The 15,327-nt window shown below is 37.0% G+C and overlaps 1 protein-coding gene across 4 annotated transcripts in view; it reads right to left on the bottom strand.

Annotated features, from left to right (window-relative positions):
- Positions 1-4,045: 4,045 nt before the first annotated feature.
- Positions 4,046-15,327, bottom strand: part of ZDHHC14 (zinc finger, DHHC-type containing 14) — a 125,615-nt gene continuing 114,333 nt past the window's right edge. For 2 of the 4 annotated variants that reach the window (XM_014950748.1, XM_014950749.1), the window contains exons 8-9: positions 14,350-14,452; positions 4,046-5,334 (exon numbers count right to left, since the gene is read on the bottom strand). In XM_014950748.1, coding sequence (XP_014806234.1) covers positions 4,933-5,334; positions 14,350-14,452 — 505 coding nt within the window. In that variant the 3' untranslated portion in view covers positions 4,046-4,932. The remainder of the gene's footprint in view (positions 5,335-14,349; positions 14,453-15,327) is intronic. The other 2 variants (XM_014950750.1, XM_014950751.1) reach the window with 1 other exon arrangement.

Genomic DNA, 15,327 nt, shown 5'->3' with positions numbered 1-15,327 from the left:
CAGATAGTTGTCTTCTGGTGATGGAACTGAATTGCTGCATCAACTCAAATTAATCTAGATTAATTTGGATCCTGAAAACTAGGCCAGTTCTCATTTAAATGAACTAAATCTATATGCAACTATGTCTAAAACACATTTCATTCATATTTTTGGCCTAAGAATATCTGGCAGTGTGTTGGAATATGCTACCTCATTTCACTTCAGCCCTTAAAACAAAATTACTCAGGCAGCAACTGATTTTTGAAACAGAGTCAGGATGGCCTGAGGACTAACACACTGTGCTCATCTTCAGGGGAACACTGCTGCTGAGAAAGGGAAGGCAGGAAAAACAAGAAAATAAAATCAACAAATACACGATGACAGTTCCCACATACAATTTAAGCCAGAAGAGAACTGAAGTAAGGAGGAGATCCCTCCAACATTTCTGAGTTGTTCTTCAAGCTGCATTAAATTTGGGAACTAGAAGGCAAATACAAGCTCAATTTTGTCAGTCCTGCAGAGATTCTCCTTCATTCAGTACTTTGAATACTAGGCAATCATTTACTTACCGTGAACTATTATATTCACTGTATAGATTTAAACAGACACAGAAACCTCTGCAGTATCACAAGTTTGTCATCTCCTTTGCAACACACGCTGCTAACCCACAGGTCTCTGGGTTTATGAGATCAGGTTGCTGCTTCTAGGATCATTCACTTAGATCAACTGCAAAACAGCTAATCTTCCATCTGTAAGATGACTTTTAATGAATGCATTAACCACTTTATGCAGAAATACATCTACCTGTATCATCAATTAACGTGGAGAGATGAGCAGTCGATAAAGGATGCAGTTATACAAAAATACAATAATATTTTGACATTTATTACATTACTGTTAACTGACACGAACATAAAACTCCCTTTAAAAATAGACATCTTTGAGAAATCACAAGAGCAAAGAGCCTTTAAAAACATTTTATGTTGCACTATATTTCACTCTGCATAGAATGTTATATAAACACCTAGAAGGGAAAAATGTTATTTTTTAAAAAAAACAAAGCAGGATAAATATTTTTATCAGATAATCTAACCAGTTTTTATACAAAGATTTTAGATTTTTAAGAAAAAAATATTTGCTTTTCTGAAAATATCAAGTTTTACTTCAGTTGTACATTTTAAATCAGACGAACATGGAAAGAACTATTCAATATTAGTGTATGAACTGTCAAAGAAAAAAAAACAGAGAAAACCCTGTGCAGTATTGAGACTAGGATTATAAATTTGAATCCCTAGTGTGCATGCTCTGTAACCACAGTTCAAAAACCCAAAGTAAGATAAAGAAATGAATCCAATCTGTTGAGCAGGTGATGAATAGTTACTTTGCTGACTCATTCCAGCTGTATGTACCGGTGCCAACGAAGGGAGCGCCCACGGTGGAAGGCAGCGGTGATGGAGGTGAGGGGAACAGACCACAGACCCTTTCAGAGGCATCTCTTCCATCAACCTGCTGCTAAATCAGTGCCTGCTGTCAATCAGAGACTGTGATTACCACACTACATGGGCTAATAGACTTAGTTCCGAAGTTTTCCAGCAGATGTCCTCCCAGGGCAGTCGTGTCAGGGAAGGTTAGAGATGTCACCACTTAAAATTTAAAACCGAGGTGGGGAGGAAAATAGACTTAAAATAAGCGTGATAAAAATATAAAGGTACACAAATTCAAAGTATTTAATTTATTCTCGAGTGCCAAACTTAAAAACGTAGGCAGCATGTTAAAAAAAAGAGCAGGACAGGCTGTCATCTTAAACACTGAAAGAAAAAGAAAGTCAACCGAACATCGTGTCAGGGAAGGTTAGAGATGTCACCACTTAAAATTTAAAACCGAGGTGGGGAGGAGAAAATAAGCATGATAAAAATATATAGGTACAGAAATTCAAAGTTATTAATTTATTGTCGAGTGCCAAACTTAAAAACATAGGCAGCATCTTAAGAAAAGAGCAGGACAGGCTGTCATCTTAAAAACTGAAAGAGAAAGAAAGTCAACCGAACCAGTCCATAGCTAGCACATCTGTTTCCAATTTGTTAGGTAACTCTGACATCTCACTTATAAGCAAAACAGAAGGTTCAAAAATTGATGGTGAAAAGCACAAGGAAAACAGCATAAAGACTCTAATCCTGTCCTCCCTTCATTTCATGTTAAAATTGACACTAATTTTATTGTGTGCACAGAGCCGAAGTACAGCTTTCTGCACCACTCCCCAGTGGCACTGACTACAAACCTTGTCACAAAGTTGGTATTCTTGGAAGCATAAAGTCCCTCAGGTATTTCAGGGAGACTTAAAATAACAATTTCCTTAAAATAGTCATCCTCATCATTTATAAGCAAAACAGAAGGTTCAAAAATTGATGGTGAAAAGCACAATATAAGCAAAACAGAAGGTTCAAAAATTGATAGTGAAAAGCATGAGCACACGGAAAACAGCATAAAGACTCTAATCCTGTCCTCCCTTCATTTCATGTTAAAATTGACACTAATTTTATTGTGTGCACAGAGCCGAAGTACAGCTTTCTGCACCACTCCCCAGTGGCACTGACTACAAACCTTGTCACAAAGTTGGTATTCTTGGAAGCATAAAGTCCCTCAGGTATTTCAGGGAGACTTAAAATAACAATTTCCTTAAAATAGTCATCCTCATCATTGCTGCTAGAAGTAGAAAGTTTTGATACCATGTCCTTTTACGTTCTGAGTAATGCATTCACAGTTAACTACCCACAGACACTTAGGAGATGATGACTCAGTCAAGTACTGGTCTACAAACTCAAAGCTGGGATTTCTTCACCCAGGTCTAGGAGACCAGTATCTCCAGCTCTCACTCCATCACCTGCTTTAACACAGACATTCATGGCTTTGTACACGAGAAGACACATCAGGGGAAAGGTGAAATCAAGAAGATGAGCATCACCAGCTCTTCTTCAAAAGCAGACACAGAAACAAGTGCCGATACTTGGGGCTTATTGGGGAGACCAGCCAAGTGGGACACGTCAGTCACTACTGTTTGGCTGGTGGAAAGAACTCAAGACTGTCCCAGCTTCAGGAAAACGCTGGGAGGGTGGCTCCAGTAAGTGGGACAGACTTGTCTGCCAGAGGTTCTTTGGTGGATCCATTACGGCACTTAGAGGCAGAAAGTGCTGCGATGTTCTACACACAGAATTAGGTCAAAGCCAACATCATCAATTATAGAAACGAACTGCTTATGAAATCTTAGAGGAGAAGGGGTTTAGCAGTATCTTGCCTGAGGCTTCAATAGCATGGGTGACTGATTGTCCTCCATTTCAACAATGAAAGTAAAACCAAAAAGATTTTTAGCTTGGTGTCGGTGAACAACACAGAACTTAAATTTCTTAACTGGTGAATGCTTTTGTGCCATAGAAGCACCAGACAAAGCACATTCTGCACTTAGTTTGTCCTGAGAAAAGAAGAATCCAGGTTCCACATCCTGAAAAGCATGGTAAATACAGTATTAAAGCTATTAAACTTTATCATGTTACGGTTCTCTTCAGCTATCATGAAAAATAATTATAAATATCTCTTTAACCTTTTAGTTGCGCTTTCCTTAAAAAAAAAAACAACCAAAAAAAAAACAAACCCAGAGGAATTCTATGAAATCAAGATTTCCATTTAAAATATTAAAGGACAAATACAAATGAAGGATGATGGCTGGGGGCAGCTACAGTCTACTGTTAACCATTTCAGATTACCTCACCGAGCTGGGCCTTGAATCTTAAGCCCCTCACCCATAATCCACATGACAAGGAACACAGAATTACAGTCCAAGCAGAGGTGAACTCTACTGTTTCCAAATAAATGCTTCTTATAGGAACAAATACACATCTAAAACAAAACCACAAACGATGCAGAAGCAATCCTAACTGTACACAGCTCTTCCTCCATAGCTCTGGTTTCATTATGTAAACATATTCCAGTCAAATCTTCACAAACTATGTCAACAAGTCGTGATTTCCCCCTCTTTCCCCAGGAAAACTGTGCAAGGATAACTGTACACATGTCCAAGAAATAGAGGATGTCATTTTATTGGAGGTCCACAGGTAATTGTATCACATTAGGGAGTGGAAGAATCTCGTGGTATGGCACAACACAATACCTCACTCTAAACACTTAAACAGAAGGTTAAATGATATGCAACATGATCAAATCAGTAACTCTCCACCTTCTAGGCACCACTGATTAATTTAAAATAAACTTTAATAAATTGAAAAAATAATATAGTCCATTAATTTGTCTGTTGCACTGTCTTTAAATGAAACAGCACTTTGAAAGTCACAAATAAAAAAAGCAGCACTTTCTCTTAATACCAACACCACTGTAACACATACTGTAGCGTGGCATGCAAATCCATATCTGCAGTCTTTTTTTTATTTTTTTTTTTTGTATTAACAAATGGAATGGTAGTTTTTCTATCTCAAATATTAGTAGCATAACATGTAAGTGCAGATCATTCTGGCCACAAGTGTGGTAAGCCTTAACAAGTGTGTATTACAAGAGCATAGAACACAGAGCATGACACTTACATCCAAAAATCTCTCTCTCTTTTGTACTGTACATGGCGTTTGTTACAGGCTGACTTCCAACTTGCTGTACCCAAGCTTCAGGAGACAAGGTTCCTGACCATTTCTGGTTTTGCTTAAAAAGAAAACGCAGTCACCATCAAAGCGCAACCATTATCAACCTGCTCAAAAAAAAATGCCATGGCTCCATGGAAAAAAAAGAACTTGTCTTTTTTAGTAGACTCCAGTACGTGATAAAGTTTCCATTATAGGCATGTTAAGGAAGTCTTACAGTGGTACTGCAGCGTCATTCCTGTTAAGAAGAGATCTGAATAGACACCGAGAAACGGTGCAGCGTTCAAAAAAAAAATAAAAATAAAAGAGCTGTTCAAACTGAGCTAAGCTTCACGAGACCACGTACTGAGTCTTCATGCAATGAATCCTGGCTGGCTAGACTCAGGACGTGCATTGTATGGCTGTGTGTAATAGGACTTCCACTTGGCAGCATCCCAGGGGGTGACGGAGCTTCTTCAGGAGTGAGAAACTGATGGCCTTCGTGTTCCTCTTTTAACGGCATCATGTCTGTCAAACCTGTGTCTGATGTGAGATTTGGCATAGAAGATGGTGGTGTTGGTTGCCCTAGCGTTAGAGTTGCACAAGGCCCACTGAGAGTAGTCTTTCCTGGTAAAGGTAGCTCTTCGCTAGTTATGCTTGGCTCACTCTGGAGTAGGGGGGTGGCAGCAGCCTGCAAAACGAATTTAGTGCTCTGAATGCACTGATCTTGGTCACACTGTAGGATGGAAGGGTGTCAAAATCATATAAGGCAAACAAAAACAGAGAAGGAAAAAAAAAAAAAAAGAAGGGGGGAAGAATACGGACAAAAAGGTATGGAAAAAGAATGGGATGTGAAGAGAAAAAAAAAGAAAGCCATTAGTATCATTCCATGGTTAGCCACCCAAAAATCCCACTGCATGCTGCCCGGAAAAAAAACAATAAGGTAGAAAAAAGCATGCACAACTGAGCCAGTACTTCGGTTTACTATCAAAGTAAATTAAGATAAACATTTACAGTGTTCACTTAAAGGCTTTGGAAACCTCTAAAATAGTATTTTGTGAGCCCTGTAATTCAAATGCTTTGCTTATTCTTGCCCGAAACCATTTGGAAAGCCTAGCTGCACTGTCCATGTGTAACTAACTGCAGTGGGCACCTCAAAACCTTCCCGATTGCCTGTGAGGTGAATCACTGCCACACCACTCATTCTACCCTAGAGTGGCTGGCCCTTCAGAGAGAGGCCCAAAGGCACAATCCAAGGATCTTTCCAAGCTCAAAAGCCCCAGGCAAGTCTCTTTTTATAGTTGGGTATTCACATGGAGGAATTAAGGTGCTACAGAAGTTTTCCAAGAACAAGAATTCCTTTGATGCAGGAGGTTTCATAAATATATAGCTGGCAATACAGCCTCTAGGAGCAAAAATTTCCCTCCCTCCCAATTTAATACATTATATATGTACTTCAGAGAATATACTACACTGTACTCAATACTCCAAAGGACTGTAGAAATTAGGCAGCACTGCAGATGCATTAATTGGATATCAACTTTCATGATGTTTTAGGCTGTTCATTGATTAATTTAATTTTGACAATGTGGAGAATCAAGGTACAAAACACTAGTTTTTTGGCAAGCACTTTCACAATAACAAGCCAAATTCAGCATTATATAAATCCAATTAAGCTCAGTGAGTATTACCAGGAACGCTTTTGGCTCTACCTCATTCCTGAAAACTGTTTATACAAAATTATCATTCATTCCTTGAGATGACAAGACAAGTAGGTGTCTCAATAACGTCCAGCTCGCTAAGTGGGCAGTACACCTACTGCCAAGCTAAGTTTCTTTAACACAAACTGACATGATTTTTGAGAGCTTCCAAGGACAACACATATTTAATTCATAGCCTGAGCAGTTATAACATCTGCAGATTTTTAAAATCCTGTTAGACTCATTTGCCATACTACTGTTCTGCTGTGCAAGAGAAACACTACAGTCAACGAAAACAAATCCAACGCAGCAAAGAAAATTTGCAAGCAAGCAAGCAGAATAGAAAAATATATCAAGAAGTAAGATAGGCCTATTCACAGTCAATACTGACTTCATGACTGAATTCTTCAATCTATATCAAATTACTGAAAGACATTACAAATCCAACATCTATTCAAGATATTCCTGGTCATAACCACTGCTAGTAACGTTACAGCAATTCCCTAAAATGCCCATTTGAGTTTAATAAGTCACTGTGATATACTCTATGCAAACTCATGGAAATACTTTTGCTTCCTTTACTGCACAATGAAAACCATCGCTATGAATGCTTCCTCTGATATTTACAGGTCCTCCAGTTCCACCACTGAATGATGGATGCACATGCATTATGCTCAGAAAATGGGCGAGCAGACCACTTGGTCACAGTAGATGGGTAATACTTTTAACACGTCTAAGTGGTTTAGGACTCTCAAACCAACTGCTTTTTGACAGGTAGAAGTCTGATCCTTACTCAGTTCCTTACTTTCCAACACTTGGCTTCTCAGAACAATTATTCCCTGTTACATAAACTGAGTTTATACATGTTGCAACCATTTTTTTCCCCCACAAGATGATGAACAGCCCCAGCCAAACAACTGACGTGGTCCCATATCATTTCAGAGGGATTACTCACAGGCTTAAAGCCAAAACCTTGCATGAGCACCTTATGAAGAAGAAAACCGTCAGCATCTTTTAAAGTCAAGCTTTCAATTAGTAATTCAGTGTGAATAACTCATTCTTGATTAATATACTGTTATTCACGCCTGCTTATTTCAATTAAACTATAGCCCTTCAACCAACCTTACTATGCAGACCTTAAAAATCTGTTAACTGAATTTTCAAACTTCAAAAAGACAAACAAAATCCATCTTCTCTGAAAAGCAACAGCCAAAGAGCTTGTTAAATAACAAAGGAATGCCTATAACCACTGGGGTACATTGAAAACAAATAATGTTAGCAGCTGACTTATTGCTTTAGTGAAGCTTCAGCACTGATCTTCAAAAGGAAATCATTAATGTGTTCCAGGCACTACAAGCACACAGCTTTAAATTAGCTGTAGGTAATTTACTTGAACTCATTGTATAGTCTGAACTCATTTTCTTCTTACCGAACTCTAGTGCATTTCAATGAATCAATATCAAAAAGATAAAGTAGCCTCATAAAGCTCCATTAAACAGAGTGTTATAAAACTTTTTCAGGTGCTGCGTATCTCTTCTTCATTTTCCATGCACTTGTCACTTCCCTAAAGCCTCTCCTCTTATTCAGATGGTTTTCAGGTTTTCTTCTTTTTTGTTCTGTTAAACAGTGATCAACATGAAATATCTTAGGAAAATTCAGGCTGTAAACAGCTTTCAAAAGTGACTAGATTAGGGTTAATACTAGAAAAGGTAGATGTGTTCAATGGAGCTCTCAAAACATCTGATAAAAACAACATATACTGTACAGGTAGACTATTCTTCAGTCTAAACAGCCAACACAAAACTAAACAAGGAAAGGAGATCTGTCTATAGGGCTATCACGGAGGATTTTCCTTGATTCTGTATTTCACTCTTAACTAAATTAAATTTAGAGCCAAAAGTCTTAACAGCTGTTAATCACATGAATTATTCAACACCAGCATTTCAAATGAAATGAAAAAGCCTATGATTGTAACAAAAAGGAAGCCAAGCACTGGAATCTAAATAGCTAAAATTCTACTGTAGGAATTATTCTACCGCTACGTTCTTTCTTCAGATCTACTGATTTTATTTTCCACTTACAATTTCCACTATTTCAGAGGAACAGCAGATTCTGAAGGTAAGACAAGTTTAATAAGTTCTACAAGTACAGAAGTTCAGTTATATATGTGCATAGAATTTTGTAGCCATCTCTGTATTTATTTTCACATCAAAAGGCACAAATTAAAGCAAATTAGACAATACCTAAAATTCTGTGTTTATTTCACAAATTATAAATACAGACAACTAAGGAAACAATATTTTTCATTATTTTTCCTGAAGAAAATCTGATTTTTTTTCTAAGCTACACAGAATATACATGTTAACATAGACGATGTACATGGCAATATATTGTTCACATTTCTAATGCCAAAGCCAGAGATTATTTACTTTGAATTTTAAATTAACTGCGTTAAATTTTTTTCTAAACACTGGTAATATTAAAGAATTGTTACAGTTCTCAGAAGATGGAGAAAAGAAGGTTGAATTATCTCAGCATCTCTGAATACAGTACAAACACCAAAAAGTTTGGAGGAGACCGACAGCACTGATTGATAGTGCCATGAAGTAACAGAAAGGATGCTGAAATACCAGACTGGATAGATGCAATAGATGGGTAAAGAGTGGAGGGATGGAGCTGTGTAACTATTCCTAACAGCTGTGGGATTTCACACCCAAAATCCCAGCATTGCAGATACTGTGCAACAACTGAGCCACAAACCCCACCAAGTCAATGGCTCCACCAGCAAGTATTACTGTGCACCAGGAGTAGATCTATGAAGAGAAACACTTCTGAAGCCTCTAAAAAAATTCAGAATTCCTCTTCCAGGGATTTTACTTCAGACAAGCTACTGTTTGTTCTTATGGACTGAATGTCTGTGAGTGGTTAAAGCGTGTTGGGTACACTCTGGGACCACATCTTCTGAGAGAAATCTAGTTCATGTGCCCTGATACTGCTCTGCAATGTGAAAAAAAAAATGCAGTAAATATGCCCAATTGAAAGGATTGCTTCTAAAACATACCTCAAACCAAAGGAAAATCTTGGTGTTTATTTACTGCATGTGCCCTAAACACATTTTAACTGTGAAGTAAAATGCATTCATGAAAATCCTCTATCAACCTTGACTGTAGTAATGCTGACACGATAAGAGCCCTAAGTTCTATTTCAGGTAATGATAAATTATATTTGAAATACTGCAGAAAATATACAAGGAATCACACTTGTAAAACTCCCAGCACAGCAGGTCTCCTATCCTTGTTGATCCCTTTACTGCCATGATAGAAATACTTACTCCTAATAATGAGAATATGAAAAGCAAAGGAAAAAACACTCCAGGATGAGGAGAATCAATGTTTCCTGGATCAGCTGGATTCCTGTTTCCAGATCAGTGCTAGAAATACTGATGTGAGCACTTGGGAGAGGACTTTCCTGCACATCTCACTGGTAACGAATGTTGCGTGTGCACTGTTAGGGTTCCTACAACTTTCAGTAGTATGTATTAGAAAATAAACAGTCTAACTAAAGAATTTGCATCCAGGAAAGGAAAGGGAGAACTGGAAACAGGGGAATTTGGCACACAGTACCTGGAGTACAAGTGAATTTCTTAAAAACAAAGAAATGAACCTGTCCTGACACAGGGGCAGATAGAAATAAAATCTATCACTTCATAAGGCATCAGAGAATTTCTAGAGACATCATAGTAAAAATAAACCAAACTAATTCCTCTAAAAAAAGTGCATGGAGTGAGATAGATTCTGTGTTTCTCCATAATGGATTACTAAAGAATAAAATACCCTGTAACAAAACCCAAGAATTAACTCAGGCTTTTATAAAAAAAAAGCTAAGTACTACAAAAGTGCAGATCCAGGTAATGATAGCTGATGGGTTTATGGTGAAATAAGAACTTTTTTTCAGAATAAAAAGAAAGTAAACCTTAAAATAAAAGAGGAAGAAAGAAAGAATACAGAGAAAATTATGATTTTATAATGGGTCAGATACTGTGTTTCATGCAAAAAAAATTCTTAAGAAAGAGAAGAGAAATACTTGGACAATCAAACTGATGAAGAGCTTGTAAAAATAATCAGCAATAACATGAAACAGGGAAATATTTCAGAAATACCAGATCTACAGATTGTGAGCTGCAAGTGACCATACTTGTCACATGGATAAGGGTATTAAGAAGGTAGCTAGTGAATTTACCAGATTAATTTCAAATTATATTGGAAAGCTTAAAAGCCCTGGGAACTTAACAGGAAAAAAAAAGACATACGTGCTTCCAGCCTTCAAAAAAGTAAATACAGCTTCACCTTTTAGTAATAAAAGGGAGTTGTTAAGGAGAGAACAGGAGAAAAAGCTCTTCTATAAATATCTAGGAAAAAATTAAAATAATAGTATGGATCTATGAAGCACTGATTATCTGACTATCTGAGATTGTGACAAACTGAGTCACTAGCATGAGTACGGTAGGTCCTATATGAAATATTCAGAGTCTCAAAGGCAAAATTACCACAAAAGCTGTTAAATTACAAAAATAGTGCCCCAGAAATGGTATCCTGAATAAGAGATAATGTATTGCACTGAAAACAAGTGTCTGGCAAGTTTAAACTTAACCTGATATTTATTTTGAGTTTAAATTTAAAAAGGATGCTATGCTAAGGGATATATTAAAATAAATGAAAGCAAGATATAACACTAAGCAACCCAGAGAGATTTAAAGAATGACGAAAGGCTAGTGTGAGGCACAAGAATTCTATTTAGAAAGACTGACTCAAATGTTTGAGGAAGGAAAGGAAAGAGGGAAGGAATAAGAGAAGACAAGTGTGTGAGAAGATGCTCATTAAAATCCAATTAATATCAATGGGCAGGAGAGACATTTTAGCACGCAATATGGATTAAATAATATAATATCTAGACATTGAGATTCAATTTAGAGATAAGAGGATGTAATGCATTCTGGAATAAAATCCAAGGAGACAGACCATAAAGGTGTACTGGAACACACTTCAGATTTCTATGTAAGTTATTTCCCATACTCAGAGGTGTTAAACTTGCTTAAATAGTGTAATTATCTCTGATGACATCTAAATGGCTAAACCTCTGCCATTTAAAAGGTATTTATGAACTATGACTGTAATCTACACGTGGTCTTAAGTCAAGGAATTTCATTTTGCCTGTCCTCATCTGAAACCATAATAATACATGCTGCAGTACCAGATACATCCCCGTCAAGCCAGTCCTTTGTGGTCCACCTGCCTCAGCTCCAAGAAAGCATTTTTCATTTTATGCCTCTGCCTTTTTCCCAAGACCTATGCAACCTTCCAGAAAGGAAGACTGAATCACATTCCATCTTTTGCCTAACCTTTGTCAGTGAAGACACGAGGTAAAAAGGAAACCTTGTCTTTCCACAAAGACTTTTCCTCTACTGTTTTGTTTCCACCGGAGCCTTTGAGCCAAAAGGAAAGGAAATGTTGATGTTTACATCTGAATTTCTAGCACGGGGGATTCTAGAGACTCTTGCAGAGATTCCTCCACTAAAAAAAACCATCCAAACAAAAAACCCACCCAACTAAAAAAATCAAACAATGGGATGCTGCACACTTTGCTTTACTTCTGCCATAATGTTTCCTCCACTGCCTCTCACTCAAGAAGCCTCCATAGTCCTTTTCAGGGGAGAACAAGCGAATGGCTGGGGTTCCTAGTGCTCCTGTTCCTAAACTACTTCTTCAGAATTTAAGATCCTGTACTGGGGAGAATGTTGAGAGAAACAGCCTGGAAAAGTACTAGGGGTCACTTCATGGGGAAAAGGTTAAAATAGAATGATTTTACTTGATTTCTGTCTAAATTTAAATCGGAACAGAAAATCCGGTAACTGAAGAGAATGGCTGAAGAAAACAACTAAGCTAGGAGTAAGGTGAATTTTTTTTGGTAGAAAAAAAGGAAGTCTTTTATGTGGATGAGACTGAAACCATAACTGTGAAACGGGGAAATCAGTTTTGTTGTTTGCTGCTTTATGAGGCAGGAGAGACGAGAACCTGAAAGTAGGCAGAGTCTAGTGAGAAGGAGAAAAAGGTTGATCTTAGAATAGACGAAGAGGGAAATGTGAAACAAGAACAAATCAGAGGCAAAGTTATGTCCCGCTGCATTTTGCCAGCAGGAAATGAATTTAAAATTTCTTATGCTTCAAACAACTCAGGAAAGAATGAAAGATTTTAAATAGGGAAAATAGTGCCAGAGAGACTGGGAAACTAAGCAGGTCTTCAACAGTTTGCAACAAAACTTAAGGGAGAAAATTTAATGCTGATATAGCCAGCTGCCACTAGAAGCCAACTGGTCTTGGATACAGACCAAGAATAATACCCTGAGAAAAATGGCATCACAGTCTTAAAGATATTCCTCAATATCAAACATGATGTATTACATTTTTCAAGCTTTTTCTGAGGGCCCATTTTCAGGAATGAAAACTGCATATTTCTAAGTGACACTGATAACTGTTAAAGAACTCAAACCTTTCCCAGATCAAGTAGTGTGATGTTCTAGGATGTAAGAAGTTCAAATCCTTCAAGAACTTGCATAATTACAGATAATACATTCTAAAATCATAGCAGCTACCTGTTTGACTTAAAAGTAATACCGCAGCAGATCTCTCAATTTCTAGAAACAAATTTAGTCAATTTTCTATCAAACTGACACAAGATTTTCTCATTAATATCTAGCAATAATGACAGTGTCTTCTTACAATGCAGGTATAATTCTTATAATGTTAAGGTAATTTAATGTCAGAGACATTGTGTGTTAATTAACATTAACATGTGTGTTAATGATCCTCACAAATAGGAAGCCTTGATAGAGTCAGAAAGACTGGTTAATCCCTGAAAGACCTCAGACTATTTCTAAGGTTTGCTTTTTTTTTTTCTTTTTTTGTCTTTTCAGAGTTACATTTTTTTTTTAGTAAAATTTGCATAGAGCATTACCTTGTTCTGCACAACTACCTCTCAGAAGACTAGGAGTTAATACTGTGTTTCTAATACATTTTTTTCCTGAAGGAGACTAGCAAATCTTCTATTTAATTCTCAAAATAGTAAGCAACAACAGCTTAGGAACTACAGCAAAATTTTTATAGCAGTTTATCAGTGACACTAAAACTAATCTGTCTGGGAAGAGACAGATTTTTTTCTGTCTCTTTTCTTCTTTTGTTCAAAAGAAAGGCTGAATTATGTCAGAAGGCCTTGTGGTCGCGTCCATAACCCATGGCTTCTTTGACAAAGTCTTAGAACCCACATAATACGAAGATATGTGGACAACAATTCAGAAATAGGCACATATGCAAGATGCTTGCCTTTGGAAAAGGATCTCTTTCCAGTTATTCTTTTCTTCTTGGCACTGGAAATCCTATCTTCCATTATGATAGCCAATGCTACCAGCAAAAAACAAAGTAAAAACTATTGGCACAGTTTCAAAAGAGAGCTTTTGTTGTAACAATCCAGTTGCCATTTTTTGATCATTGGAAGTTCAGTGTCCTCCTGCTCTTCCTTCAACACACTTCTCCCCTAGAAAACTCCTCTTTGTTCATCTTTGCTTTTGAAAACACATTAGTCTATGCAAAACCGCAGTGTACAAGCAAAGGAGGAAACAGAGTATGAAGAAAGTGCCATACAAAATAACAATTAGCTGGAAAATGATGAACCAGAGCAAGTCCATGATACTTGAATATTCCAGTTCAAAAACACAGCAGGTGTCAACAGTACAAGTCAAAATGCCAGTATATTCAATAAATCAACAGTGTAGAAAAGCCTCTCTCTTTTTAGAATCCATGAGCAATAACTATGACACTGTGTGAAACATACATTAAAAAAGAGCCTTGGGCTTTTTTTCCTTTACTGTTAATAAACAAGTCATTCCACCCAGAGTGTCAGCTGTATCCAGTTAGTTATTACTTGATTAGTTCACATGAAAGTGGAGAAGGAAAACATTCACAGGAATCTTGATGAACAACACTATGGGATGATTCCTACCATGTTGCTCTGAGATTGTGTGGCCCCGTACATAGTAATGCCATTTGATGGTCCTGCTAATTGCGGTGTATCTGGTTGTATAAATCCTCTTCTGTCAATTAAGCTAGGGAATAATCAAAATGGAGAGAGTTAGAGATATTTCTGATCAATAACTACCTCCTCTCAATAAAAGGAGAAAAAATTACTGTCATATAACAGACCTTAATACCTCACCAATTCCTTCAAATGTCCCCTTTTACTCAACTGAAGTACAAGACCATTTGTACTCATCAGCAAGGTAATTGTTTCCTTGTAGTACTACCCACCATATAGTCATATGTACTGCTATTTTTCTCGATTTTTATCACTGACAAAAGATTTAGAAGCTGACCCATAGACACGACAAAAACAAGAATTGCAAACCACAGGCGTGAAAACAAATTACAAAACTCACTAGTGCATTTTGAATCAGTGCCTGTTTTGAAGGTTCTTTTCTTATCAGTTTCCACACCTTAAAATTAAAGCTACTTAATCACAAAACTTTGAAAGAAAGAAAGAGGAAGTCTTATTTAGACAACTTACCTGCCAGGTGTTTCGTGGCAGCTACCTAACACTGCTCATAGTGCTCCACTATTCCTACCAAAATGATGCACTCATAGATGGAAATAAGAAGTTTTAAGAAAATATGTCATGGGGAAATTAATAAAAGTAAGCAAAGATTATAAAAATCATAAATACAATGGAAACATCTGACCTAACACAAGATTTTGCTAAAATTCCACATACAATTTTACTCTCAATTTGAGATCTATAAACCACGCTTAGGTTCTGGTAATTAATTCTCAAAAAAGCTGAATGTACAGACCAAAGTACTATATTCTACATGCGTATGAGCTCCTGCTCCTACCACTTCCATACAAAAAAAAACAAACCTCCACAAAACCCAAACCAATAAAAACTTTTCTACTGTTTATGCTTCAATTCATTCAAAGGGTTTTG

This window comes from Calidris pugnax, unplaced genomic scaffold (assembly GCF_001431845.1).
Source record: "Calidris pugnax isolate Ruff unplaced genomic scaffold, ASM143184v1 scaffold24, whole genome shotgun sequence".
Lineage (NCBI taxonomy): Eukaryota > Metazoa > Chordata > Aves > Charadriiformes > Scolopacidae > Calidris > Calidris pugnax.
Note: the sequence above shows the minus strand (reverse complement) of the source record. Positions and strands in the feature narration are given on the sequence as shown.